A 27,443-nucleotide genomic window follows, 5' to 3' on the forward strand; every position below is an offset into this window, starting at 1 on the left:
GTTTGCATGTTTCTTGTCATTTCATCATTTACTGTAGTAACTTGAAACTACTAAATGCATGTTGATATACAAGTGCCTTGTAGTAATATAAAAATCATGTAAAATACTTTTGACTTTTTACCTACAAGTAAAGGGTTAAGAGTTCAGTATGAAGCATCTCTGAAGTATAACTGGCAAACAAGTGAGAGGAAAAGTTATGTTGAGTGTGTAGGGAAACATGGCGAACACTGTGCAATCTGCGCAAAATTAATAAGCACATTCATGTTTTACTAAAACATCCAAATCATTGTGCATCTTCACTGGTTCTCACACCGGAACCTCCAGCTCTGTGGTGAATGTTTTATCATTGCTACGTTGATCTGGCAGCAGATACTGAGCTGTGATAGTGAGTATTTGTGTGTGATAGTGTGTATTGTGTATCCAAAGGTGTGTCAGCAATCCCTCCAGGGTGTCGGATCAGGACGCTAGAGCTGTGCGCGGGTGAGAGAGCAGACAAAGGAAGGATGCCGAGTCCAGTTCTTGAGTTGAGACTGTTTATTTAGATGCGGTCCATCACAGTCTCTATATGTATAATCCAAAGAAGAAGAAGAAGAGAATGAGAGAAGATACAGAAGAAAGTCTAATTCTGAGGATTCACTACGTACATGTGATGAGATCCCAGATCACAGCAGTGTGTGTGTGTTATCAGCGGGGATTGTGTGACAGGATTTCAATTAACGATTATCGACAATTGAAATGAACATTCAAACCGTGCGACATATGACCGTTAGTCGCTAATCGACAAGCACTTGGTACAAGAAGGGCATAAACAAATGCCCACAACTGTAGCTAGCAGGATACTGGAAAACAACTCAAAAAAACTATTACAGGCTAGCAGTCAGCTTTGAATTGCATAATTTATACATATAGACACAACTCTCCAAATACACCCACTGGCAAACACGGAGTGTGCATAGAAGCATGAGCTTTTTTTACAATTGTTTTTTACATCAGCGTTGTCAAACCAGAAAGTTGTGATTAAGAGTAGTTAAAACAATATGGCTTCCCAAATGTTTTCATATAAAACAGCTTGCCTCTGTAAGATATTAAAAACAATCTTTAACCACATGGTCTTTTTCTGAAACTGGAACTTTATTTTTCAAAGCCAACAATGAATCAATGTTTAAAACACAAGAGGAGCTGGTTGATTTTATGACATAACTTGAAATATCTGACAAGACATCTGTTAACCATTTCTTCTCTTTCTTTTGTTGTCAGTCATTGGCGATTGTGTAAGCACAAAACATCTTTGCGTTTTGGGGTATGCTGAGGTAACTGGATTAAACAAACTGGACTGCACACTGCTCATTCCGATTTTTCACACAGTGAAAGTTTTTGGTTGGGAAACGTTTTGTGGACAGCTGCGTTTTTAGACTCGTCTTGGGTGCATGTTGCTGGCTCTTCTTCGGACATTCACTGTCTTTTATTTGTTTAGCATCTCATGCTGTTCACTAACTTATGCATCACTTGAAGATGATCTAAAAATACCAGCAATCGCCAAATATTTCAACACAAAAGGCAGGCACGAGGAAGTGAACCCTCGTGAGAGGACATACTCAGAGAGGACATGCTCGCTGTCAACAGATCTGTGTTGCAGCCCCCGTCCGCACACTGTCGTGAAATTCATCTGACGGCCATAATAAGACACGGCACAAGATACCCGACGACCAAAGACATCAAGGAGATGCAGCAGCTCCATAACAATGTCCTGCACAATGCTTTAGGCGAAGAGAGATGGCTGCAGGAGATCAAGACCCAGTGGACAATGTGGTACACTGAGGACATGGACGGCCGACTCGTCACTGACTTAGGTCAAGCATTCCGGCCGTCAGGCTGTCAAAGCTCTTCCCTTCGCTGGTTTCAGGGGAGAAGCTTCGCAGTGGACTCATCCAATTCATGACCAGCTCCAAGCACAGGTGTGTGAACAGCACGCTGTCCCTCAAGGCGGGACTGACGGGGCTGTGGGCCATCACAGGTATGACCATGATGATGATGATATTTTTATCTGTGTGGATTGATTCCACTGCAACCTGTTTCTTTGTCTCTCCCCAGATAAGGAGTTCAACCACACAATGAACGATTCTCTGATGAGGTTTTTTGACAAAGTGCACCAGGTTTGCGCAGGAAGTTCTCAACATCTCCTCAGCTGCGACAGAGGTGGACCAGTTCAAGCAGGGCCCGGAGATGTGGAGGCTCCAGGAGAAGATCGCAGACTGCCTTAGAGGCCGATACAGCCTCATCACATATGGTCTTATCTGACAGTAAAGAATAACTGTTTAGGCCCGTTGAGTGTGTTGTGTGCATGTACGCTAAAGATTTTTGCCTTAATCCAAACTCCCAAGGATCCAAACTGTCAGTTGCCCCATACACTGGGTTTCCTAAATGACTGCTCAAGACTATACATCATATATATTAGCTGTACAGTTGGGAAGGATAGTGTGCAGAGCATCAATTTTGACACTGGGGGAAGCTGTTTTCACATTTGGAAGTGGTGAGGCCTCTGTCTGCACCAGTCCATGTTGAACCTTGTAATGTATAAAACTGACTTAGGTCAATAGGCACATAGTGGACACACCGATTAAAGTGACTGATGTCAATCTCGATGCTCCAGTTTTCGGACTGAGACATGCTTCTTTCTGAGCAATATAGCAAAATAGTTTTTGTGCTTGAACTGGGAGCAGCTGTGACTCAAGAAGTAGAGAGGGGCGTCCATTAACCAGAAGGCTGTTGGTTTGATCCCCGGCTCCTCCAGGCCGCGTGCCAAAGTTTTCTTGGGCAAGACACTGCAGGCAGTGTATGAATGATTTGTAAGAACAAGCGCTGTTTGAATGAATGTGTGAATGTGACTGTAAAGCTCTTTGGGTGGTCGACAAGACTAGGAAAGCGCTGTATAAATGCTGTCCACTGATCATTTACTCTCCAAGTGCTTTTATAGTTTGTTTTGAGAGGATGTCATGTTTTGGCATGTCCGATTTTTTAAATGGCAACAGGTCCTGTGTAACTTGACCATTTAACATTTCATACCAACCTTTCTCCTGCAGGTATGTCCGAAGCTGCATTTTACTTGTGTGCTTACGAATTTGCCATCAAGGCGGTGAACTCCCCGTGGTGCCGTCTCTTTGATGGGGATGATGCAAAGGTAAAAGATTGTCAGTGGTCAACTGTGAGTACTTCTCATGTGCCAGTGGCATCAAATGCTTCTCTTAACTCAGCTATGGGGTTTATATTCATGTGAATTTAGCATCATTAATTTTATTATTTATAACTGTATTAAACAATACAGAAATGTCTATAGTCTGAGGCTTTGGTAATAAATGTATATTATATTGCAGTTTCACAGGTTAAGTGTTTTTGTCACCGAGAATAGGATGTTTTACAAATATTGTTTAGTCCCGAGAACTTTACCAAGGGGAAAAAAAGAAACACAAAGACAGAGGGTAAGAAAAGCATCACCTGTATCCTCCACGGGGTTAGGGTACGGGTTTAGTTTTCGGTTATTTTGTCATTGGATCAGGCCAAAGTAGCACTTGAGACAACCAGAAAGGCACTTCAGCTGTCCAGATTTGGGTCAACCAGAGACACAGGGAAGTTCAGAAACTAAAGCAACTACTGAGCCCAGCACAAACAGGACAAAGCAAACAAATAGCCCCAAATCAAATCCCATAGCTTGTTTCTAAGGAAGGAAGGAGGTATTCTTCACATAAGAAAGAGTGTTTTGTGTCTCCTGTTACAGGCTGACCTAAAACACCGGCAGCCTAAAAATGTTACCTAACAGAATGCAAAACTGGCTAGATTATGTAAAGCCCATCAACATACAGAGAACCTTTAAAACAGGTCATGGAGTATGCAAGTGACCTGAGGGAATTCTGGAAAAGAGGCCATGGTTATGATATCAACAGGAAGTCGAGCTGCATTCTCGTCCATGATGCGAGAACAAGTGATCTCAAACTACAATTTTTGTGAAGGACAAACCGGGTCATGACACAACTCCCAACAGCCACGGTGTTTTTCTGCATTTATTCTGTAAAATAAAGGTTTTCATAAGGGAAGATACTGATATGTCTGTGAAATGCCGATAAATCGCTAAATTAATGGTTTCACAACCCAGATTTCACAGATTGCATTATGATGATTTTAATTGTATTTTTGACTTGTAGTTTTATTTATTCTTAATACTCCCTCAATGTTATAGCAGAAGCCATAAATTCTGAACCCCCTATGTGTCAGGTCAGGCCAGCAGGTGACGGAAGCCGTGACAGTGCAGGTCGGCAACGCAGACACCCTCCTGCCACTGCTCACCCTGCTGGGCTTCTTCAAGGACAGCGAGGCCTTGACATCCTCCAACTACGCCACACAGACCCACCGCTCCTTCCGCACCAGCCACGTGTTGCCCCACGCAGCCAACTTACTCCTGGTGCTGTACGACTGAGGGCGCGGCGACCTGAGACTGCAGCCACTGCTCAACGAGAAGCCTGTGACTTTCCCTGGTTTAGCTGAGCAGCAGGCCTCCATGCCGCTCTATGGAGACGTCAAAGAGCACTACAGAGAACTGCTCCACGGCTGTGACTTTGAGACCGAGTGTCGGCTGTTCAAGCATCCTGCTGAGTTTTAGGCGGGCAGGGTGGGTCCTGGAAAAGAAAACATTGTAATGGCTTTATTGTGTTTTTATCTGCAAAATGGAGTGAAAATTGTGTTCATAACAAGAGGATCTTAGGCTGGCATGGTGGATTTTAATCTCTTGTATTTGCAAAATGCAATAACATGTGACCTACCCACCATGAAAATATCACTGACTGAATAAACACCACCTTCTTAAATGTTCTGCTTTAGAATTGAAAATTAATCTTTCAAAAGATTTTGAAAGATCAATTTTCACGATGATCACTTTGCTGCGTTGCCACTTACTGTAAGCAACAGTTAATCAACCAATCAAGATTAGACTAAAGGTGCGGCTCTTTTCTTGTTTTCTGAGATGTGTTTTTTTTTGTTTCCATAGTGGAAAACACGATAGAAATCGCTCTGTTGACAAAGTAAAAAAAAAGAAAGTCGCTTTGTAATAAATACCACATAGTAAAGGCCTCTAAATTCATTTGGCATTCCAAAAGCACCATAGAGTTAGTAGACAGAAGAATATAGCATTTTTGGCCACAGGATAATCCTGTGCTACATGACTACATTATTAATATCAGATTTTTAGAGATGCAAAGTTCCCCTTTAAAAGTAGAATGTACATGAAGACAAAAATGATGTAATACAAAGTGGCCAACAAACGCCGGGGGCTCGGGGTACAAATAAGAATCTCAATGGGCCCCAATGAGAGCGGTTACTTTCTGTCCCATGACAATGATTTCATTGTATCTGCACTTGTTCCGCTCTTATCGGGGTTTTGGAACTCTCTCCTAGTCCAGGGCAATGTTTAAAGTGCACCAGACTCTTTCGTCACCCCGGTGTATAAGTTCCACTGCTGTATGCTGCTGCCACGAGCCTCTGCGCAACGGGTTGGCTGGGACCGTCCCACGTGGATGACGTCACTCGCATCTGGATGTGCACACGGGCCATTTGTAAACATGCAGCTGTTTGGCGGCGTCATGTCGAGCGCTTTATGGAAAGTCGCCGTCGTGCACCTCACCGCGACAGTCGGCCTCTCCTGCTGTTTCCGCGGCCAAGTGAAAGCGGGCGATGACCTGGACGTCCCGGCGATCGCCAAGTACTTCAGCACGAAAGGCCGCTACGAGGAAGTGAACCCGTACCTCCGGGAGGACATACTCGCCGTCAACCGGTCCGCGCTGCGGCCTCCATTCGCGCAGTGTCGCGAGATCCACCTGACGGCCATCGTGAGACACGGCACGAGATACCCGACGGCCAAAAACGTCCGGAAGATGCGGAAGCTGTACGACCTCGTCAGGGACCGCGCCTCCGGCAGGGGCAGCTGGCTGCAGGAGATCAAGAGCCAGTGGCCCATGTGGTACACCGAGGACATGGACGGGCGACTCGTCCGGAAGGGAGTGAGCGACCACAAGCATCTGGCCGTCAGGCTGTCGAAGCTCTTCCCCTCGCTGGTCTCGGAGGAGAAGCTCCGGGGCGGACACGTCCGGTTCGTGACCAGCTCCAAGCACAGGTGTGTGAACAGCACGCTGTCCTTCGTGGCGGGACTGACGGAGCTGTGGGCCATCACAGGTATGGCCATGGTAGTCACACGAAACCCCTGTTCACCACTTGGCCCAGCAGCCCCCCATCAATTGCACACACACACACACACACACACACACACACACACACACACAGTCATAGATATCTGTCCCCTCAATGTGCCTGATGTTCTTCATCACGATCCACAAATTATACTCTGGTTGAAAGGGTCTTTATAATCTAGAAACATTAAAGAAAGAAAAAAATAATAATTCATGGATCTGCCCGTTTGTGCGGCTCCACGCCTCAATTTGATCGGGTTCCTTCTTGGCCTGTCTCCCATCCTTCTAGCCTGGAGTAGCCAGACTAATACTCAAATACGTGTAAGCTGTGGGAACTCTCAGCTCATTTTCCATTTTCAAAAGGCACTACCAACGCACGCAAACCAGAACGCCTTTGGACGCAATTGGACAGACCTACAGCCAGTGAGCGCAACGAATCGTGTGAGGCCTGTTGAGCGACGCGAAGATGTCCACGGACTAGAGCGCACAGAGAGGAGATGCCTGTGATGGTGATTCCACGATGTCTGCGAACGAGTGTTGCCTTTTTTGTGGGAAAAATTAAAAAAGAAAAAGAAGCACTTTTAGTCAAATGTTAGCTCATCAGCAGTAGCCTTGTTTGTTTACAAAAGTCGCTTCTCTCCGCGTCACGGTGTAAACCCCGCCCATTATCAGATAATCGGTTGTGAATGGAGCGGCAAGATTTCTGCCGGTGGGAAAATCACTTTCCGATGGATGGGGATCCAGACCGAGTCTGGCAGAGCAAATGAAATGAGCTCAGAGAATTTGTCAGGGTCCCATGAGGCTACCATCCTTCCGCCAATCTGTGGAAATCCCTTCAGTGTTTTTTGCGTAATCCATATCTCCACCAAGGCCCAACAGGCCCTTAAAATCAATCAAGCCAAACCAAATAGCACCCACATTCAGATATTAGTCCCCCTAGACTTGTAATGGATTCTGTCTTGGCCCATGTCCCATCCTTTTACCAAGTTTTGTGAAATAATCCTATTGACAAATGAACTGACAGCAGTGAAAACATAACCTCTTTGGTAGAGATAATAATGCATGGATCTTGACGAAAAAAATCTGGCATACTTATGGGACAGATTGAATTTAATGGGACTGTTTTATGTCTTCTTTCTTGGTCCATGTGACGTGCTTCCACCAAATTTCATAGAAATCTGTAGTTTTTGGGTTATCCTGCTGACAAACCAACCAACCAACCCAACCCACACAAACAAACTGAGAGGGATGAAAACATAACCTCCTTGGTGGAGGTAATAACCCCTTTCTCTTTTTTCCCTCTACCCAGATAAGGAGTTTGACCACGTAGTGAACGATGCTCTGATGAGATTTTTTGACAAGTGCACCAAGTTTGTGCAGGAAGTTGACAACAACCCCTCAGCTCTGTCAGAGGTGGACCAGTTCAAGAAGGGGCCGGAGATGAGGAGGGTCCAGGAGAAAATTGCAGACCGCCTCAATGTCCCGTACGATACCATCAACGATGGTCAGTGATGGAAGAAGAATTCAGATCCTTTATTTAAGTAAAATACCACTTACAATGGTTGGGCCCCTGTTTCTCTCAAATACAGTTCACACAGCACAACTTACTAAAGATGGGTGGCCTCACTGGTACATGACAGTCTTATATCACCTGACCACAGGTTTTGTGCATGCTGTGGTAGTTTGAAGAAACTGATCTTCATGTGATCAGAATACAAACTAAATCCACTAAATTAAGTATAATTACAAAAGGTACCAGAACCAGATATTGACCCAATGCATCTACAAGAGACAGGGCCCCAACATTACATAATAATGCAGGACCCTGTTGATACTGTAGATCAATGGTGTAGTTTCCAAAACAAATTTACAAGTAATCAAATCAAACTTTAAAAAATCGGTTGGTAATCCATGATAATCCAGCCTGTAGAGCCCAACTGAAATGGATTTTGGGGGAGCTGATGCCGACACCAATTTTAGGGAGTAAAAAAAAATCAGATACTGATATTTCAGCTGGTATATATAATATGTTTTTAAAAAATGGCAATGATTCCTTAGATGTCGTTTTCTAACCCTCATGACAAAGTTCATCAGTTTAACAATAAAGTTTATTATATATAACTACAAATAAAAAGGAAACTCGGATTAAGAAAAACATTTTTTGAAACGTTAAAATTTAAACATAAATGCACCTCTCCATTTTTTATTCCGTAAATTAAATCGGAGCATTTCGGCAAACAAACAGATACCGAAAGGCTCAGATCGGCTGATTTTTATTGAGCAACCGATAAATCAGTCAGGTTCTAATCATTATACATTATATTATACAATTGGGATATTATAAAAAAATTATAAATTAAAGCTCATTATTGACCAGTTAAACTATTCATTGTTGTATTTTATCTTTAAGAACGGGGGGGTTATAAACTCTTGGATCTACATGGTAACTACTGCTAGTGGAGTAGAAGTAAGAAAGTTGTATAAAATGGAAATACTCAAGTAAAGTTTAAGTATCAAAACTGTACTATAGTTCAGTGTTCAGTAAATGTAATACTTGAATTTTACCGCAGGGTGCAGTCAGGTTTGAGTTATTTTGTGTGCTGTGTTAATGTTACAGACAGTGCCACACACTAAATTGGGGGCCCTGACCCAGTGAATTTGTCAAGCAGTGGTCACTTTTTATTTTACATTTATGTTATTAATAAGAGATTTTCTGAAAAAAAAGACCTAATGAGTATCGGGAAAATAGAGGCAGTGTTATTAAGTATTTTAGTTTAATTAAATGTGTTTAGTCTAAATACATTTGTAGTCCTCTCTCTTTAAGACCATTTTTTATTTCGTTATCATTGACTGAACTTTATGTTGTCAGCAAATGTCACATTTTTGCGTATTCATTTGACCTGCTGTGCACCTGCTGAAACACCCCAAGCATATACTCACAGTTATTTGAACACAAACAATTAAAGTGTCCCAATGAAATATGGTTTACATTTTCCCAACGATTAGTACACAATTATATTGTCCTCTCTGGAAACCTCCCAATAACAATAGTAAGCCGAAGATCTCATTGATCATATTTCACAGTGAATATATGCACAGTAGATGGAGCTGTTTTCTAATTTGAACAGAGCCTTTGAGCCTTTGCGCCAAGTTAGTAATTTACTGAACTTTAGTCAGTGTGCAGTGCTGTTCCAGGATAAAGTGGGCGATTTCCCAGTGCTTTGGTTTTGTTTGTTTGTTTCAAAGGGTGCATGGCCTTGTCTGATTTCACTACTCATTTACATGTATTTGCAACCTTTCTCCTGCAGATATGGCTGAAGCTGCCTTTTATATGTGTGCTTACGAGTTTGCCATCAAGACAGTAAACTCCCCCTGGTGTCGGCTCTTCGACGAGGTTGATGCAAAGGTACCGGCCCTCTCAGCTATTTAATCGTTGTACATTTGATATTGCAGTGGCATAAATCTTCAGTCTTCACTTAATTCACTGTTTATTGTTTATCACAATGTGGGCAAATCTTTGACCCTCAAATCGTGTGAGCAACAATGCCACCAAAGTCACCTCAGTGAAGCAGAAATATTGAATGGCTAATTTATTTGTTTGCTTATTTTAGAAAAACTGAATTTTACTTAACTGAATGAAAGTCAAAGCTGGACAGGGGGCTGTACTGTTAATATACTTTGAGCAACTCAATACAGATTTACATCTGTCGAATTCCTAACTTAAAGAAAGACTACTGCATTACCTACAGCTTGTTTTAGACACAAAGACAGATAAGGATTTCTCTGCTTTGCTCCAGTGTCCGTTCAATGAAAGACTGTTTGGTATTATCCATGTCACAAAGAGGGTTTTGTGTCTTATGTTACTACCTGACCGCATGCTCAGGTAATGTGAAATTCTTACACGAGGAAAGATTGACAGATTATATAAAGAGCCCTCCACACCCGGACTAGCAGCAATTTACCTATTTCAACAGGTTATGGAGTACGCAAATGATCTGAAGCAATTCTGGAAGAGAAGCTATGGTCATGATATTAACAGTAAGTCAAGCTGCATTCTCTTCCATGATGTGTTCAGCCGACTGGACAAAGCAGTCAACGAGAACCAGTAAGTATAACTTGAGTTCTTGGGAATGTTGAGTTCGTGTTGTTGATTAGTATGTTTTGATTATCGTCAACGAAATACCAGGAGAAAACCTCATTCATATACATGCAGTATATATACATATATTAGCTTTTTTCTGTAATTATATGATATTGTTAAATTGGGAAAGGACTATATAAGCACTATGCTTCTGCCTGCTCCTTCTCGAACGCTTCCTTTTTTACATTTTTTTTATGAAATCTGGGTGATTTATCTGTTTGTGTTTCATCTTTGTGTTTTCATCTGATTCTTTTGTTGTTGTTGTTGATGGTTCATGATAAATCCAAATCCAAACAGTCTAATCAAAATCTCAACAGTCTTAACAGTGCTGTTGAAATGATTTATCGATCAACATGAAAGTGATAAAGTAATTGATCTTTTGTGATCTCTCTTATAACAATGTAAACGGAATACCTTTAAGGGTTGGCTGGACAAAAAAAAACAAGACACTTGGAGACCTCGCCCTCAACTCTGGGACACTGTCATTGACTTTACAGATGAATCCATGGTGAAAATATTCAGCAGTTGCAGCTCTAATTATAAGTAGGTCACATGCACATGGGCCTGTGTTCGCCACTGGTGCAAAGAACTGGCCAGCAGGTTCAGTACTCAAGCTTGGCCATGGAGGCTAACCTGATGGCGAGGCAAAATATCACTTACCCTGACTAGAGAGGAATACATAGAATACACATCGGGGGCCTTACATGGCATCCGGAGGTAGAGTGTTCGTCAGTGATTGGATGTCTTGTTTTGTTGTTTAAGTTTTGATGATAAAGATTTTTTTTTTTTAAATTCTCTCAGGCCTATTTGAGAGGCTGGAGCCAGAGATTGTTTTGTGACAATTCACCATCATCAAATCCACTGGCAATTAACTTAATGGCCAACAATAAATTGATATATCGACTAATCATTTCATCACAAATATCTCCAATGCCTAATTTTGGGTTTGTGGTTGAGCTGACTCTTGTGTAGATGTTTTCCAGATGACAACTGTCTGGATAATTCACTTTTTTTCCCCCCAAACAGAGCTCATTCTGTTGTTACACCCGAGACTGATGTTGTATATGCTCTATGTCAGGTCAGGCCAGCAGGTGACGGAAGCCGTGACAGTGCAAGTCGGCCATGCAGAGACCCTCCTGCCACTGCTCACCCTGCTGGGCTTCTTCAAGGACAGCGAGGCCTTGACATCCTCCAACTACGCCACACAGACCCACCGCTCCTTCCGCACCAGCCACATGTTGCCCTACGCAGCCAACTTACTCCTGGTGCTGTACGACTGTGGGCGCGGCGACCTGAGACTGCAGCCACTGCTCAACGAGAAGCCTGTGACTTTCCCTGGTTTAGCTGAGCAGCAGGCCTCCATGCCGCTCTATGGAGACGTCAAAGAGCACTACAGAGAACTGCTCAGCGGCTGTGACTTTGAGACCGAGTGTCAGCTGTTCAAGCATCCTGCTGAGTTTTAGGCAGGCAGGGTGGGTCCTGGAAAAGGAAACATTGTAATGGCTTTATTGTGTTTTTATCTGCAAAATGGAGTGAAAATTGTGTTCTTAACAGGATCTTATGGTTCGGACGCTTCTCTTTTGTAAATTATGCCATGTCCATTGACATGAATTTTGACCTGGCTTATGCTTGAGATAAGGCAGATTTGATGACTGACACGCCCCATGATGCCAGCCAAGGAATTTAATATCAAGTTCAACTGTACCATTTTAGTGTTACTATTGCTCTATTGCTTTTTATCCTTTTCGCAAGGGTTCCTTCCCTTGATGCACAACAGGGTTGCAGAAATAAGAATAAAATAAACCATCTATCTTCCCTGTCCAGAGTATGTACATCCATGTCCACAAAGGAGTGTCTCTAATGTAGATAGACAGCTGAATCATTGACTGTTATTCGAACAGTTGAAGCATGTACAAGCTCTGCCCACACTCCACAGAGGTTGAACATGTGGCATTCACCACAACTTAGTTAGAACGGAAGAAGCCCCATGGGTCAGAGGTGAAACGTCTTCCAAGACATTTCAAACAAGTCCAGTTGCTCGATTCAACACCCTCGTGGATAACTATGACCCGGATGCTTGAGAATCTCCAAAGATGACATAATGACATGCAACTTAACTCAACTTATGGTCATGAGTGCACAAGAACCTGTTATGTCTCTTAACCCTGGTTTTATTCAGAATATGATATGGATCAAAACAAATGTGGTTATTCCTATCTCTATGATTTTAACATCTTCCGTTTATGCTTGTCTGTGCAGAGGTTTATTGATGGTTTATTGAGCTGTTTATTTTTCTTTACATTTTTCTTTCCCTTTCACTTATACAGCTTGGTGTGCTCACAACAGTAGGTCCAAATTAAAAGAATTAAAGCAACTAAAAAGCTCTGCTTTAGGAACATTCCCTGTTCCCTAGCTTTTCTTGAATCGATCCCTGTAAAGGTATACATGGTGCCTAATCGCAAAAAAGGATATTGACTCATTTACACAGAACTCTGAGACGCAATGTTCAATATCTAAAAAAGGGGTGGAGCATGCTAGGTGATTCCAGGGAATGAGGCCAGCGATGAAATGCTCCCGGGTCATTTCACTCAGTTAGGAGGACCTTCCCAAGCTAAACAATTTGACTGCAGCCCGCGTCAGGAGAAGTTTGCCGTTATGCTGCAGGGGTTTTATACACACACACACACACACACACACACACACACACACACACACACACACACACACACACACACACACACACACACACACACACACACACACACACACACACACACACACACACACACACAGACACACAGACAGACACACACACATACACACAGGGACAGACAAACTGTGGAAGAGGCAGAGCCTGACCACGACACTTAGTCTATTGAGTACCACTGTGAGGCACCATTTATTCAGAGTTATAAGTTGTAACTAATGGCACTAATTCTTAAATGTCAGTAAAAAGAAGAAATATAGCCTTTCAAGATTGTCCAAAAGCCAATTACCAACTTATGAACATTCATAAACTGCAGACCAGATGGATTAAAACCCCCTTAATCAATGACTTACTCACACCCGCAGACCTGCTAGCTTATTTACAAAAGTGAAATGTTCTTTTAAATATGTATAATACCCGATTTCCAAATATAAATGATAAGCACTTGACAAAGGGAAAGTCATATTAAGAGTTAATAAAGACAGACATCAAGTTCCCAGTGCATAATGTCTTCAATAATCAAAATGCAAAATATGACATTTGAAATGACCTTCCATGTTATGAACGATACACGGTGGAACTGGACCCAAATGCAAGACACAACACGGGATCTGATTTAATGTGATTTAATGTGTGATATATTATACAGTGCAAGGTGCACGGGGGGCGTGTCCGGGGTCCCAGTGGTGAGTGATGGGTGGTGGTGAGCTCTCCAGAGCGTGCACAGTGATTCGAAGTCCCAATTCGATACGTGGCATTCCTCCACGTGGCACTGGCGTCCTCCGAGGGAACAAACAAATCCCAAACAGTGCAGGCAGGCGATAAGCAAGCAGGCATGCAGGCAGACAGGCAGGTGGAATGGCTGAAGCAAGCAACGAGGGTAAACTACAACAAAGGAGCACAAGGAATGGTTTTCTACACAAGCTAAGGACACGGGAGATATCACCGAGATAACGGGAGCCAGGATCACAACAAAGGTACTGCTCTTGCTGACTGAACGATCTGGCGATGAGTGGATTTCAGGCCGGTCTTCTTATACTGAGGGGGAATGATTAGTGATGATCTCCATCTGTCACCACCTGCAGGGAGAAGCCACGTCCACCAACACAGAAAGACAGACACAGAGCAGGGGAGAAACATGCAGGATTACACACAGGGTAAAACAAACAATGACACAAAAGGGGAGAGGAGGGCTGCCATGATGCCATCATGACATTCCAGTTGTTACCATTGAAATTTGAACTACATTATGTTTAGGGCTATGCAGTTTATTCAAGATTTAACATAATTTACACAAACAGAGACCATAATCCATGTTAAACATACCGGCACGTATACGCAAAAACACGTTGGACACGTTAAACATGTAGACATGTTAAACATTGCCTCTCATCAGTAAGGGGCCAACACTGACTTCAGCAGGACCTGGTTATATTACCCCATAATCCAATCTGACAGCAGAACCACTTCCTAAAAGCGGTGGGTGGCACACCAAACAAAACAAAAACAAAAAAAGGCTCTTACAGCTTATATAGTTATTATGCTTGAGACTTTAACAGGGTTGACAAAAATATCCCAAAATATATATATATGTGTATATGTTTTTGTGTGTGTGTGTGTGTGTGTGTGTATATATATATATATATATATATATATATATATATATATATATATATACCTTGGGTGTTGGGTAGTCTCTCTATCTCTCTCTCTGTATATATGTATATATATGTATATATATACATATATATGTATATATATGTACATATATACATATATATATGTATATATATATATATATATATATGTATATGGGGGGGGGGGCTGGAGAGCCTGGAATTTAATGTTTTTTTGTAATTAGTTTTCTAAGTAATAACTGTCATAACATAAATTAAAAATGGGCTGCACACGTTGGTTGAGAGACTGGACTATGCATTTTTGTTTAAACAAGGGGGCCCCCACAGAGACTATGTATAGGACCCAGAATGTGGTGCTACACCCCTGTCCACTGCTACCCGTTCAAAGAAGAAGAAGAAGAAGAAGAAGAAGTAGAAGAAGAAGAAGAAGAAGAAGACCGTTTTTATTTCATCCCGTCCACTCGTTCCGCCCGGGTATTGGCTCGCGTCCGGCGCAATTATGCAGGTTTGTGGAGTTCGTCGGAGGAGGAGGAGGAGGAGGAGGAGGGAGGCCGGGCCAGCGGAATGCTACGTGTCTTGGGAGAGCCCTGTTAAAAGCCCCTCAGCCCGTCTCCCTCGACCGCCGCGGCCGAGAGTTTCGTGGAACCGGAGCGACCCCCGCGAGCACCGGGCCCCGCGTGAGAGTGCGACGCGCCGCTGAGCTCAGGAGTCCGCCGGCCGAGGGAACTCGAAGATGTCCGGAGTGAAAAAGCTTCGTACGGTGAGTCCAGCTGGGGACGAGGGAGGGAGGGAGAGAGAGAGAGAGAGAGAGAGAGAGAGGGAGAGAGAGGGAGAGAGAGGGAGAGGGAGAGGGAGAGAGAGGGAGAGGGAGAGAGAGAGAGAGGTGTCAAAAGTGCAGCGCAGCGGCGGTGTCGCCAAGCGGTTGACGGTTCCCTCGCCGTGCACAACTTCTTCTTCTTCTTCTTTTTTCTTCTTTCTCCCCCCCTCCTCTTCACTTATTCACCCCGGACCGGTGCAGCTGGTCTCGCCAAAGGGTGTGATGGTCACAGACATGACGCCCTCACACTCAGTAGGCCGACCGTTATATTAGTACAGTACAGATAAGACTGTCCAGGTCATTCATAACATGTGAGGAGAGAGGGGGGGGGGGGGGGGGGCAGACAGAGCCCACTGTGAGATGGCAGGCTGATGCTGCACAGGAAACCGTGTGTAGCGTTGTCCTAGAATCGAAGATGGCAAGAAATCAACCAGCCATGTGTCTTTGTCCAGTACAAGAGGGGTTCCCCCCCAGAAACAGCTGTATTTTTTTCTTCAGAAACATCATTCAAGATGGGCTACATTGCAGACACTGTGCATTGACACTGCGTGACACTGACTCCACCGTAGGCAGTAAGACAATAGACAAACATGTGAAACCAGCTTCTTCAAGTGCTTTTGCACACACCAAAAATTGAAGTGTAAGTCGAATAGCCTTGAGTTCTTGGACTGTCAATTGCGTAACGTGGAAAAACTTGGCATTGGATCATTTGAGAAGACGGTAGAATAAATGGTCAAGGGGTTAATCATTAGTTTGCGGCCTTAAAATCATCTCTGATTTACTTTGTGAGTTGTTTGGTCACCAAACCTGTTGGGATGTTCTGAGAAAATGATGAGAGTATCGCAAGGTCCGCCAGATTAATAATAACCAATTCATGGCACATGTGTTACACGGGAATTCAGATGAAAGTGCTTTTCAACAGGGAAAACAAACTTAAAACAAGCCAAATGAAACAAGGTGAGATTTTTCTTTTTAAAGGGGGGGGCTCTTGGTCCTGAATTCTTTCTCTTAAATTCACAGTTTTGAACTGTGAAACTGACTGCTGAAAGGAAGAACGGGAGTTCAATCATAGACGACAGAGAGAAGTCGTCATCTCTATTTGGAAGAACAGTGCTGCTTGTCTACAGCTATCCCCCACAGTGTTGGTGTGTACCACGCACACACTGGAGGCAATGAGTTATTTGCAGAAGATTTAGTCATCATTAGAGCACACACAGGATATACCGTTTACTGGCTGTGTGCACATGGGACATCAACACACCTTAATGTCAGAGGTCAGGGCAGTAGTATGTAAATGTTTAACATCCTTCTGCGGCAGTGAAAGTCACTGTTTTGTGGCAAAACAGCACATTTTATACAAAACATTTCAACTTTTTATATATAAAAACCCCTCATCAGTGTGATTTCTATTTCTTTTCTGTCTATCTGTAGAACCCAGCACTTTCATTGAACCCTTCCTCCACTAGCACTAAAGCCATGAAGTAAAACTTTATGCAGTGATTTTCCCTCATCTTTGACTGAAACACACCTTTATGTGCCACGTGTCAAGGTCGTTGACTTTTACAGACACGGCATTGAACGTGCAAGAGAGTGAAGCCTCTGAATGGATGGAGGGGAATGAGGGAGAGTGGGTGCAGAGGGCGAAACCTGTGGGCAACAAGCACTGCCACATCATCTCTGGGCTGCCGGCAGCACACTGGACACATTGTCCACTCAGTCCTCTCCCTCCCTCCATGTCTTCCATGCCTCCCTCCTCCACCCCTCCCCTCGAGAATTCAATACTGCCCCATTCATCCACAGCCCTGGTCCACATAGTCCTGCTGTGCTTAACTTGGATCTGACTGAAATGTGATGTTTTAGTTTGCACGATCCTGCTATAAAGTCTTATGTCAAATGGGGTCAGGGCTGAAGCTACCATCTCCACATCTGTCCAAGTCATCGCTAACATTTAGCGTATACACACATGAAAAGGCTGAGCAGAACTGCAAAGCAGAGGTGGGAGGTCTGCAGAACATAGAGCTGCATACATCCAGATGTAGCACAGTAAAATGGCTCATTGTATCTAACCCCAGTACTGTTCACCACTTGAGTTTGCCTCTGTCTGAGCCTATGTTTCTTCTATTTCAGGAGCTGAACAGGTCAACCAATGTGGTGTACCAGGCCCACCATGTCAGCCGGAGCAAGAGAGGGCAGGTCGTGGGCACCAGGGGAGGCTTCAGAGGCTGCACCATCTGGCTCACCGGTATATCTTCCTAGTCTTGTATGATATTATCCACCTATTGGTCACGAGGCGACTCATTCCTCTGCCACACTGGAACCATACATTGGATAAGGTTTCATCTGATGTAGCACACCGTCATCCTTACATGTGTTATTGCATTTTCCCCTCTAGGTTTGTCTGGTGCTGGGAAGACCACCATCAGCTTCGCCCTGGAAGAGTATCTTGTGTCCCACGCGATCCCGTGCTATTCACTAGACGGCGACAACATTCGCCATGGCCTTAACAAGAATCTGGGCTTCTCCGCCGAAGACCGCGAGGAAAACATCCGCCGCATTGCTGAGGTGGCCAAACTGTTTGCGGATGCCGGGCTGGTTTGCATCACAAGTTTCATCTCTCCTTTTGCCAAGGTCGGAAACCACTGACAGATGCCATCGTGTAGTGGTGCACGTCTGGAATGCGCAGCGCAACACTTGAAACGTTATTTTATTTGTACTGTTTTCTTCCTCAGGATCGCGTTGAGGCGAGGAAGATCCACGCGAGTGCCGGGCTGCCATTTTTCGAGGTGTTTATCTCTGCTTCCCTTGAGGTGTGTGAGAGCAGGGATGTAAAAGGACTTTACAAGAAGGCTCGCGCTGGAGAGATAAAAGGTCTGTATGACAATAGACACCCCTGTTAACATCTCTCCTAGTGTTTGCTACCACTTAATAAGCAGATGATGAGATGCCAAGCCTTTTCTACAAATACAAGGCATCTGTTCTGTTTTTTCTATCAAGGTTTATAGGGCTTTAAATGACGGTTCTTTTTATGGTCATGTGTTGTCAGGTTTCACTGGGATTGATTCAGATTACGAGCGGCCAGAGGCACCAGATCTTATCCTGAAAACTGGAGAGCTCTCAGTGAATGAATGCCTCCACCACGTGTTGAAGCTGCTCATGGACCAGGTGGGTGTGACGCTTCTTCTTCTGCTGAAGACCGTCAAATAAACCCTCAAAATCCATATTGATTTACTTTTTTCAACACGAGAATGACTCACTGCGCTGTGCACGTTGTCACATAATATGAAAATCGGTATCGGTCGATTCTTAATGCACACACGTTTCATACTACGTGCCAAGTAACCTTAGGCAATTATGTACATCAACTGCAAATTGCAATCAGTCTTACAATAGTGTTTCCTAAGAGGCAGTTTCGCTCAAATCAAGTTCAATATCATTTAGGATGGGCAATAGCATGTGGCTTCACTGAACTGAACAATGAGTGTACTAAATATGAAGAAGATCTTTTTGCTCTGTGTCAGTCAAAGATCCTCCAGTCCAGACATAGTGACTTTCACAGGAAGAGGTTCTTTAGATCTAACCAGAGCCAGAGAACATCATGGGAGATGGTGTGTCTGGTTGCTCACGACAGATGACTCACAGTGGGGGATAGAGGATCATTGCAACAAAAAGAATGATTCAGCTAGGAAAAAGGAACTACCACAGACGTAATGCTCAGCCCTCTGTGGCTTCAGTTCCACAAAATTTTGGAAAACTCCCTCTGAGATCCTGCGCCACGTTTGACGTGATTGTATCACATCATCTCCACAGAGTCGTCAGCTGTATATTCATGCTGCCCATCTACTGTTTTACCAAAAGACTGTATGTGAAGCTGGACCATGTTTCTCCATTTCCCCACAATGTACAAAAACAAAGCTTCGATAACCCGCATGTGGGAGCTGCCATCTTTGCACCGATGACATCATTTGGAACCATAGTCTGCACTGTAGTGATCATGTAGTGGAGCAACGGTATCGAGGTCCATTCTCAAGCCGTCTCAGCTGTCAATTAAATAACTAATGAAAACCACACAGTGTGATGAGAACTACCTATAAGGACAGACACTATAATTGGGAAAAAAATGATTGGCATATACTTTACTTTAGTTTGGCCTGTGTCCCATCTGGTAACACAGAGAAGTCAATCCATCGAGGTGATTGAGAGGTTTTGGCTTCACCTGTTGGAGCTCTCATGTTGTCCATCTTTATGCACAGTTAATATTTCTACCACATCCCAAAGGCGTTCTGTCAGATCAAGACTGCGGGAGGCTGTGGAAGTTCAGTGAACTCTTTGTGTTGGATAATTGTGCCGGGAGTAGCTATGAAAGATGAGTAAATTGTCTCAAACGTCGTTTTATGTGAACAATAACGTGAACCTCTGCAGTGTATCTACATGATTTCATGGCCTGTACTGCTGCCACATGATTTTGCTGTTTGGGGAATTGAGTGAATTTGCAGGTGTAAAGGTGTTCCCCTAAAAAAAATGAGTTTAGAGAACACAATCTAAAACATTCGATGCCAGAATGAAGTTGCTGCTCTCACAGATTCAGACACAGCTTTGCAGTGTTTATACGTCTCTGGGAACACACTTCTGGTAATTTCTATAGGGGGCAAGTTTAACCCCCGACTGTGGCTTTAACATTTTAAGTGCACAAACAAGCAGTGCAAATACATTTGAAGGACAAAAAGGAGGTGTCCGCTGCCAAGGTCCAAGCTTTGCTGAAGTAAAGGTTGCTGCTAAAGTCGATATTTATGCACATACGCTTGATGTGATTTGCTTTTAAAGGAAAAAAAATGAGGTGTGCCAAGTTTGGCCTCCTGTTCCCAATAGCTCACAAAATGTAAAGTCTTAGTAAAAGGCCCAGAGGCAGGCTGTGTCAGTTTCTGTCACGGCAGGTTTCAATGAAGGCCCCCTCACCGGGTTGAGTCTGATTTGGTTAATAACCTGAACACATGGTAAGCGACTGTTGAATAATCTTTCCTTGCAATATTATAAGGCAGCTGGTCACATTAATACATTTCCAAAAACATTAGAGCAAGCGCAAGTTTACACCTTATTTATTAGCAAAAATCCAATTGTTTATTAGGTATTTGTATAAGAAGGGTTTGAACAAAGTGATACCACATCCATGTTCTCTGGAGAAAATCTGGTGCTTGGTAACACAGAGTGATGATGCAATCGCCAATGCTTCTCATAAACCAAGTGGTGGACTTTTTCTTTGTCTTTGTTTCGTAGAACAAGGGCATTTAGTTTGGTTTGTGGAAGGAGGGCAACATTGATTATCAATGTGTCTCTCGGGAAGCGAACTGTTCCAACTCCATCACTTGCTTCTAAGATCCCACATCTTTTAATAGTGACTTATTTAGATCTGGGGTAACTGGTATATTTAATAATTTGCTTGGTAGGATGGGAAACGACACCGGGGAACATGCAAACTCGAAACGGAATTCGAACCAAGAACCGCCTTGCTGTGAGACGACAGTGCAAACCACCTTACCACCATGCTGCCCAAACACACAATCATATATATATAAATTATTAACACTTTCTGCTGCTTTTCTTTGTCAGGTATGACACTAAATGAACCATGATTGGGTTCTGAACTGTTGAGGGGACTAAACAAGCTCTAGTTGAAGGTGTCTGGAACTCTTGGCCTTTCTATCACACTTTCCTGTCCGCTTTTTACAGACCAAAAGATTCATTGAGAGATTTACCATCATATTAATGTTTTTTTATCCTCGTATGCAGAATATTGTGCCAAAAGAAATCATGGAGGAGGTGAATGAACTCTTTGTTCTGGAAAACAAGCTGGATCTTGCTGTGGCTGATGCGAGCACGCTTCCCACCATCAGCATCACCAAGGTATCGCACGGCTCCTGTACATACATTAGGCTTCCTTTTTGTTATCACACAGAAAATGGACAAGGGGGTCAATACTGAACAGGGCAGGCGAGCAGCTCATGATAAGCCCATAAACATTCTCCACTGGTTGGACCCTGTGTACTTGATTCTTGGCTCTGACTTCCCTGGGTACTAATAAAGACATAAAGCCCAGTATCCATAGAGCGGCGTGCACGAAGCACCGAAACACACAAACTCAGTGGATTGTATATCAATGTTTTATTTTCTCCCAGAATTCAGTGCTCATCAAAAACCTCTAGTGGAATAATTAGTGACAGTTAATGTACAATGACAGTATGACGATAATACTCACAATGATACTAAAATGATCAATCAATCAAGGTCAAGGTAAAGCGTATACTGTACATATGACTGCTTTCTACTTAATGTCCAGAATATTGTAAAGCACTTACTTCCTTACCAAAGCTTTAAGAAATACTGTCTCAAATACTTTTCATTTCTGCAACTGAAAGTAAAGATGAAAGAAAGCTCAGTGGACATTATTTGAAAATAAAACAGCAGTAATTATTGCCCGACTGATAAATCGGTTGCCTGATAATATAGGGCCATATTAGCCTTTCACAGACATAACAGTATCGGCCAAAATGTTTAGAGCCCGACCGATATTATCGGCCAACTGATATGAGCCTTTAAATGTGCATTTATTAGACATTTTATGTGACATAAATGTTTATTATAAGTTCTTTACATTTGGTTGTATTTTCAATTCATAGTTATTCATGATAAAGTTTATGGTTAAACTAAAACATCAAGTCTCACTTACATTTCTTTGTCATAAAGGTTTGATAACAACATCTTAGGAATCCGATATATATATATTATCGGCCGATGTATCGCTATCGGGGATCTTGTACTCCCAAATATCGATATCGGCATCGGCCACCAAAAATCCATATCGGTCGGGCTCTACTTATTATGTTGAAAGCCAGTTTATGAAGGAAAACTGTTATAACACCTGCATCTTAAGTCTATTATTCATAGAATAATGTGTGTGCAATGAGTCATTGATAGATAGATGTAGATAAAGACTTATTGACTGCATACACAGTACACCAAATACCATTGATGAAGTTGAACCCATGACTGATTTTAAATGTTGTTTTAGTATCTTCAGTTCATCTTCCTGTTGATGGCTGCTGATAACGAGTGCTTATGTCCACAGCTGGATCTACAGTGGGTGCAGGTTCTGGCCGAGGGCTGGGCGAGCCCTCTCAAGGGCTTCATGAGGGAGAGGGAGTTCCTCCAGGTCTTACACTTTGGCAACCTCTTGGATGGTAAGAGACTCTACAGCAGTTGTTACACCATTGTTCCCTGTTAATTTGGGAACCAAGTTGACAAATAGACATCATCATCATCATCATCATCCGGTTTATTTTGAAATAAGACGTTTGTATGAATAAAAGAAAGGATGAGTGATTCATTTATTTCCATGACGTACCATTGAAATGGATCATCCCAAACAGGACTGCTTGATTAACAAATATAGCACATAAAATAATAAAGATCTCCAGAGAAAAACAAACCGTTGTGCAAACTTTATACGTAGAGTTAAGAACAGATGTTTGGTTTGGTTTAATTTTCATTCATACATCTACCACTCAGAGGAGCAAAAGCTGAAAATTTCCACCATTAATCAATGTCAATTTCTGCTCATCAATTAACGTTATTAAATATTTGATCAGTGTATTCACTGCTTTTATCTTTTTTGCCATTTTATTTTAAAAACACTCTGTTACAACGTGTGGGAATCAAGGATTACATTTGACTCAATATGTTAATACATATTTTTAAATGAAATCACAGTTTCTATATTTTTCTAATTCATTTTGCCTCTTGCCAATCTTACCACATACCCCCTGGCAACTGCTTGGAACACAATCACTCTCGTTCGGTAATCTTAGTCCTCAGACATTCATTACAGCTCTTAGTTATACTAGTGATGTAGTTTGTAAATATTATTATAAATACTATTTGCCTTGGTTTCCTGGTTGAGATCACTGCATCCTCTTCCGTCTCAGATGGGGCCATCAACTTGTCTGTTCCCATCGTCCTGCCCATCAGCACTGAGCTCAAGCAGGAGCTGGAGGGCTGTGCGGCTGTGGCTCTGGAGTACCAGGGCTCACGGGTGGCGATTCTCAGGAACCCAGAGTTCTACGTACATCGCAAGGAGGAACGCTGTGCCAGACAGTGGGGCACCACTTGTCCACAGCACCCCTACATTAAGGTAATAAGGCGTTCATTAAATGTCTTTAACGCGCACAGTTCTAATTTCAATGCCTGCCACTCAACTGCGCTGCTCGCAGCAAGATCTTGGCACACACATCACTGGATGCTTTGACTGTGTCAATACTAAACTTCTTTTTTGATGCTTCATGGAAAACACAGTACAAATAAATACCAACGCAATGGAGATTAATACCTCAGGTAGACAAAAGTAAATATTTGAGCCCGCGAAGAGTAACTGTTACTCTGTGGATTACGTTGTTCAGATGGTCATGGAGGGAGGTGATTGGCTGGCGGGTGGCGACCTGGAGGTGCTGGAGCGAATCAAATGGAACGATGGACTCGACCAGTACCGCCTCACTCCACAGGAGCTCAAGCAGAGGTTCGAAGACATGAAAGCAGGTTAGAAACTCTAAATTACTCGCGAAACTACAGTAATGTTGAGGGAACACAGAATGTCACAGAATTTGTTTTAGCAGCTGCTGATGTGACACATGATTGACAACTTTACATATTTAAAATATCCATCAGAGTGAGGGAAGAAGTACATAAACAACGATACAAAAGCAAAGTATTTGCACCATTTGTCTTTCAGAAGAACTTGGCAAAGGACCAGATGAGAAAATGAAATGGTAAATTTAATGTCGCATGCCGATGGTTGTGATTCATGTTGAGTAATAACTGAAGACACACAGAAAGCAAAGAGCAATAAAATGTGATGACCTTTTATTATATTTGACCTTTGATATGAATGCTGTGCTCGAGGTTGCTTTGTTCAGTAATCTGCAAAATGCAGTGTTATTTTTGTTTTTCAATATTTTTGCTGCTCCTTGGTCCCATCCTGAGTTTTGGTACTGGTGAAAGCATGTTGTGATGAGCTCTTAATGGATTATGTTTTTTTATTATTATTGTTAACAAACCCAGTGAAAATCCAAAATCAAGAATGTCCATCTCTCTTCACTTTCCATCTTCCTGAGCCTTTTGTTTCAGACTCAAGTATACGGTATTTGTTCCTACTAAGGAACTCATTTGACACTGTTATAAAATATATATTTTATTGTTAACATAGGCTAACTGATTTCCTGTAGTAGCTGGAAACTGTTGTTTGGGGCACACTTTACTTAAACAAGGAAGTAGTTGACGCCAGAATTACGAAACAAAGTCCATTTGAGTAATGTAAACAGCATGATGAGCATGTTTGCTGTGACACCTGTTAAAATGCACAATAATCCTCACATATTTTGGACAGCTCAAATGCTATAATACTGCTGCTGCTTTAGACAAATGCTCTTTTTTATGTGAACTTTATTCATTGTTCCTCCCGTGTTGCTCTCTGTAGATGCTGTATTTGCATTCCAGCTGCGTAACCCGGTCCACAACGGTCACGCCCTGCTGATGCAGGACACCAAGCGCCGCCTGCTGGAGCGAGGCTACAAGAACCCAGTCCTCCTCCTGCACCCCCTCGGCGGCTGGACCAAAGATGATGACGTGCCTCTGGGGTGGCGAATGAAGCAGCATGCTGCTGTCTTAGAGGAGGGAGTTCTTGATCCAGCCAACACCATTGTTGCCATCTTCCCCTCACCTATGATGTATGCTGGACCCACCGAGGTGAGGAGCAGTGTTGAAGTGGCTTATTGTTGAGCCATTTACAGGTGATATGTGCATGCGACTGAATACTACCCAGCGTGTCCTCCCGATTTCCCAACAGGTGCAGTGGCACTGCAGATCCAGAATGATCGCCGGAGCAAACTTTTACATCGTCGGCCGAGACCCTGCAGGCATGCCTCACCCAGAGACTAAACAGGACCTGTATGAGCCCACGCACGGAGGCAAGGTCCTCACCATGGCCCCGGGCCTCACCTCAGTGGAGATCATCCCCTTCAGGGTGGCCGCGTACAACAAGACGAAGAAGGCTATGGACTTTTACGACACAGAGCGGTGAGTGATAGATTTTTTTTAAATGTTCAAATGTGATGGCTTGAATGTGTCGGGATTATAATCTTCAGTGAGTGTGGACTAATTGAAAAGGGCAAAGTGCAGAGGATCAGAAGTGCTGCTATTTTACTTAAATAAGTAATTTTTTTCTTTGCCTCACTTCAACCAAAACATGAATTTCATGAAAATGTGAACCATCTACGACTCCATGTCCTCTCCTCTTCACAATGCAAACAGATTGTAGTATGAATCTCAAAACTGTAAATTATGAGGCTCACCCTTCCAGATGAAGTGTATTTTCATCCAACTTTTTATATTTCCTAGCATCATACTATTAAATTTGAAAATTGTCAGAACACTCTATTACGCTTCTGTTGACCTTTCCTCACTACCGTATTACCCGTACTGCCCCGTCTCTTAGACATGCTGAGTTCGAGTTCATCTCTGGAACCAAGATGAGGAACATGGCTCGCAACGGAGAGAACCCTCCCGACGGTTTCATGGCCCCCAAGGCCTGGAAGGTGTTAGTTGAATACTACACCTCTCTTCAAAAGGACAAGTAATCACTGTTCAGACCACCAGTCAGCAGTATACTAAAAAAACAACATACTGTTATTTCCTCATTGAGATTAAATATACATTCCATCCTTCCTCCAGGAGTGTTTTATAGAGATTCTTCTTTTATCCTTTACAAAAAGAAATGTAATGCTCATTTAGAGTAATGAGTTTAGATTGCTATAAATTATGAGTAATTCTGACTTGGGTGGGTGTTGGTCTTCAGTTAAAGCATTACATTTTTTCATTGCTATGAAACTTTCGTAATTTGTAATCCTTTTGTATGTGCATATTAACTTAAAGCTATGTATTTTGGTAAATTAAAGTTAACTTGAGATTCTTATTCATTTTTATTATATTTCTAAGTTTAGCCGGACGTCCCAGGACATGGAAATCATTTTTGATATTTGCATGTAATATGACTACATTACATGTATGACTTCTATGAAAGTAAGATGCAGTTTTGTTTTTACCCATGGTGCCTGTTGGTTTCACATGTATGGATGTTAATGCATTCATCATGTTGATATTTCATATTATTGTGAAATGCAACAGATTTAGTTTTTATAATGTGAAAGTGCCTTTCTCTCAAATGTCAACATTTCAAGTGAGAAGTTGTTTCTTGCCGCTGATTTCCTGAAATGCCTCTTGAGATGGTGTCATAAACTGGGCTTGTGCATTCATGTAATAAAGACATGCAGTTTTAGGAAAATGAAAATTAGTTTACAAAATGCAATAATAAAGGAAATTAATTATTATGAATCATTGGCGACTGCGTGATACTGGGTTTTATTGTACTTGCACGGTTTTCAATGTTTTCTTCTCTGTGAGATGTCCTGTGCTGATTTTGTGTACGTGCTGCTGGTTGCGCAACATACCTTCCTTTAACTTATCACAGTTTGCACAAGGTGCATACATAACAATTTTAAGGGTTAAAGGCTGAAGTCGACAGGACAGCCTGACGGTGTGGGGCTGCGAATGCAAAAGTACAATGCTGCCATCTGCTGGTGAGTACCGGTAAAGGAAAAAACACTAAAATAACTGCATGGGGGAAATTACAGTGAATGCATGTAAAAGGGCACGAGCACTTTGTGTGTCAGGGACAGGAAGTAAAGCTTGACAACCTCACCCAGGATGATGACTTCACTCACTGAGATCATGTGTTCATGCCTCAGTCAACAGAGGTGATGTGCTTTACAATGGAGTAACATTGTCTGCATTGCAAAACCCAGGGTTTGGC

At 42.7% G+C, this 27,443-nt stretch overlaps 2 protein-coding genes and 2 pseudogenes across 2 annotated transcripts; all 4 read left to right on the forward strand.

The window, feature by feature from the left end:
• Positions 1–445: 445 nt before the first annotated feature.
• On the forward strand, positions 446–2,298 carry LOC118283540 (annotated as a pseudogene).
• Positions 2,299–2,314: 16 nt separating this feature from the next.
• LOC124849338 lies at positions 2,315–4,973 on the forward strand (annotated as a pseudogene).
• A 554-nt stretch (positions 4,974–5,527) lies between these two features.
• LOC118283538 (multiple inositol polyphosphate phosphatase 1) lies at positions 5,528–12,192 on the forward strand. The gene is made up of 5 exons (XM_035605633.2): positions 5,528–6,216; positions 7,540–7,734; positions 9,539–9,636; positions 10,205–10,335; positions 11,450–12,192. Exons 1-5 carry the CDS (start codon positions 5,562–5,564, stop codon positions 11,832–11,834), a joined length of 1,464 nt encoding a protein of 487 aa, XP_035461526.1. The 5' UTR covers positions 5,528–5,561; the 3' UTR covers positions 11,835–12,192.
• Positions 12,193–15,125: 2,933 nt separating this feature from the next.
• Positions 15,126–26,968, forward strand: LOC118284050 (bifunctional 3'-phosphoadenosine 5'-phosphosulfate synthase 2). Its single transcript, XM_035606643.2, has 12 exons — positions 15,126–15,475; positions 17,660–17,774; positions 17,925–18,160; positions 18,262–18,400; positions 18,576–18,694; positions 21,317–21,430; positions 22,653–22,764; positions 23,509–23,714; positions 23,980–24,115; positions 25,053–25,321; positions 25,422–25,651; positions 26,070–26,968. The coding sequence occupies exons 1-12, from the start codon at positions 15,449–15,451 to the stop codon at positions 26,209–26,211; spliced, it is 1,845 nt and encodes a 614-aa protein (XP_035462536.2). The 5' UTR covers positions 15,126–15,448; the 3' UTR covers positions 26,212–26,968.
• The last annotated feature ends 475 nt before the right edge of the window (positions 26,969–27,443 follow it).

This window comes from Scophthalmus maximus, chromosome 10, assembly GCF_022379125.1.
Source record: "Scophthalmus maximus strain ysfricsl-2021 chromosome 10, ASM2237912v1, whole genome shotgun sequence".
NCBI classification, from domain to species: domain Eukaryota; kingdom Metazoa; phylum Chordata; class Actinopteri; order Pleuronectiformes; family Scophthalmidae; genus Scophthalmus; species Scophthalmus maximus.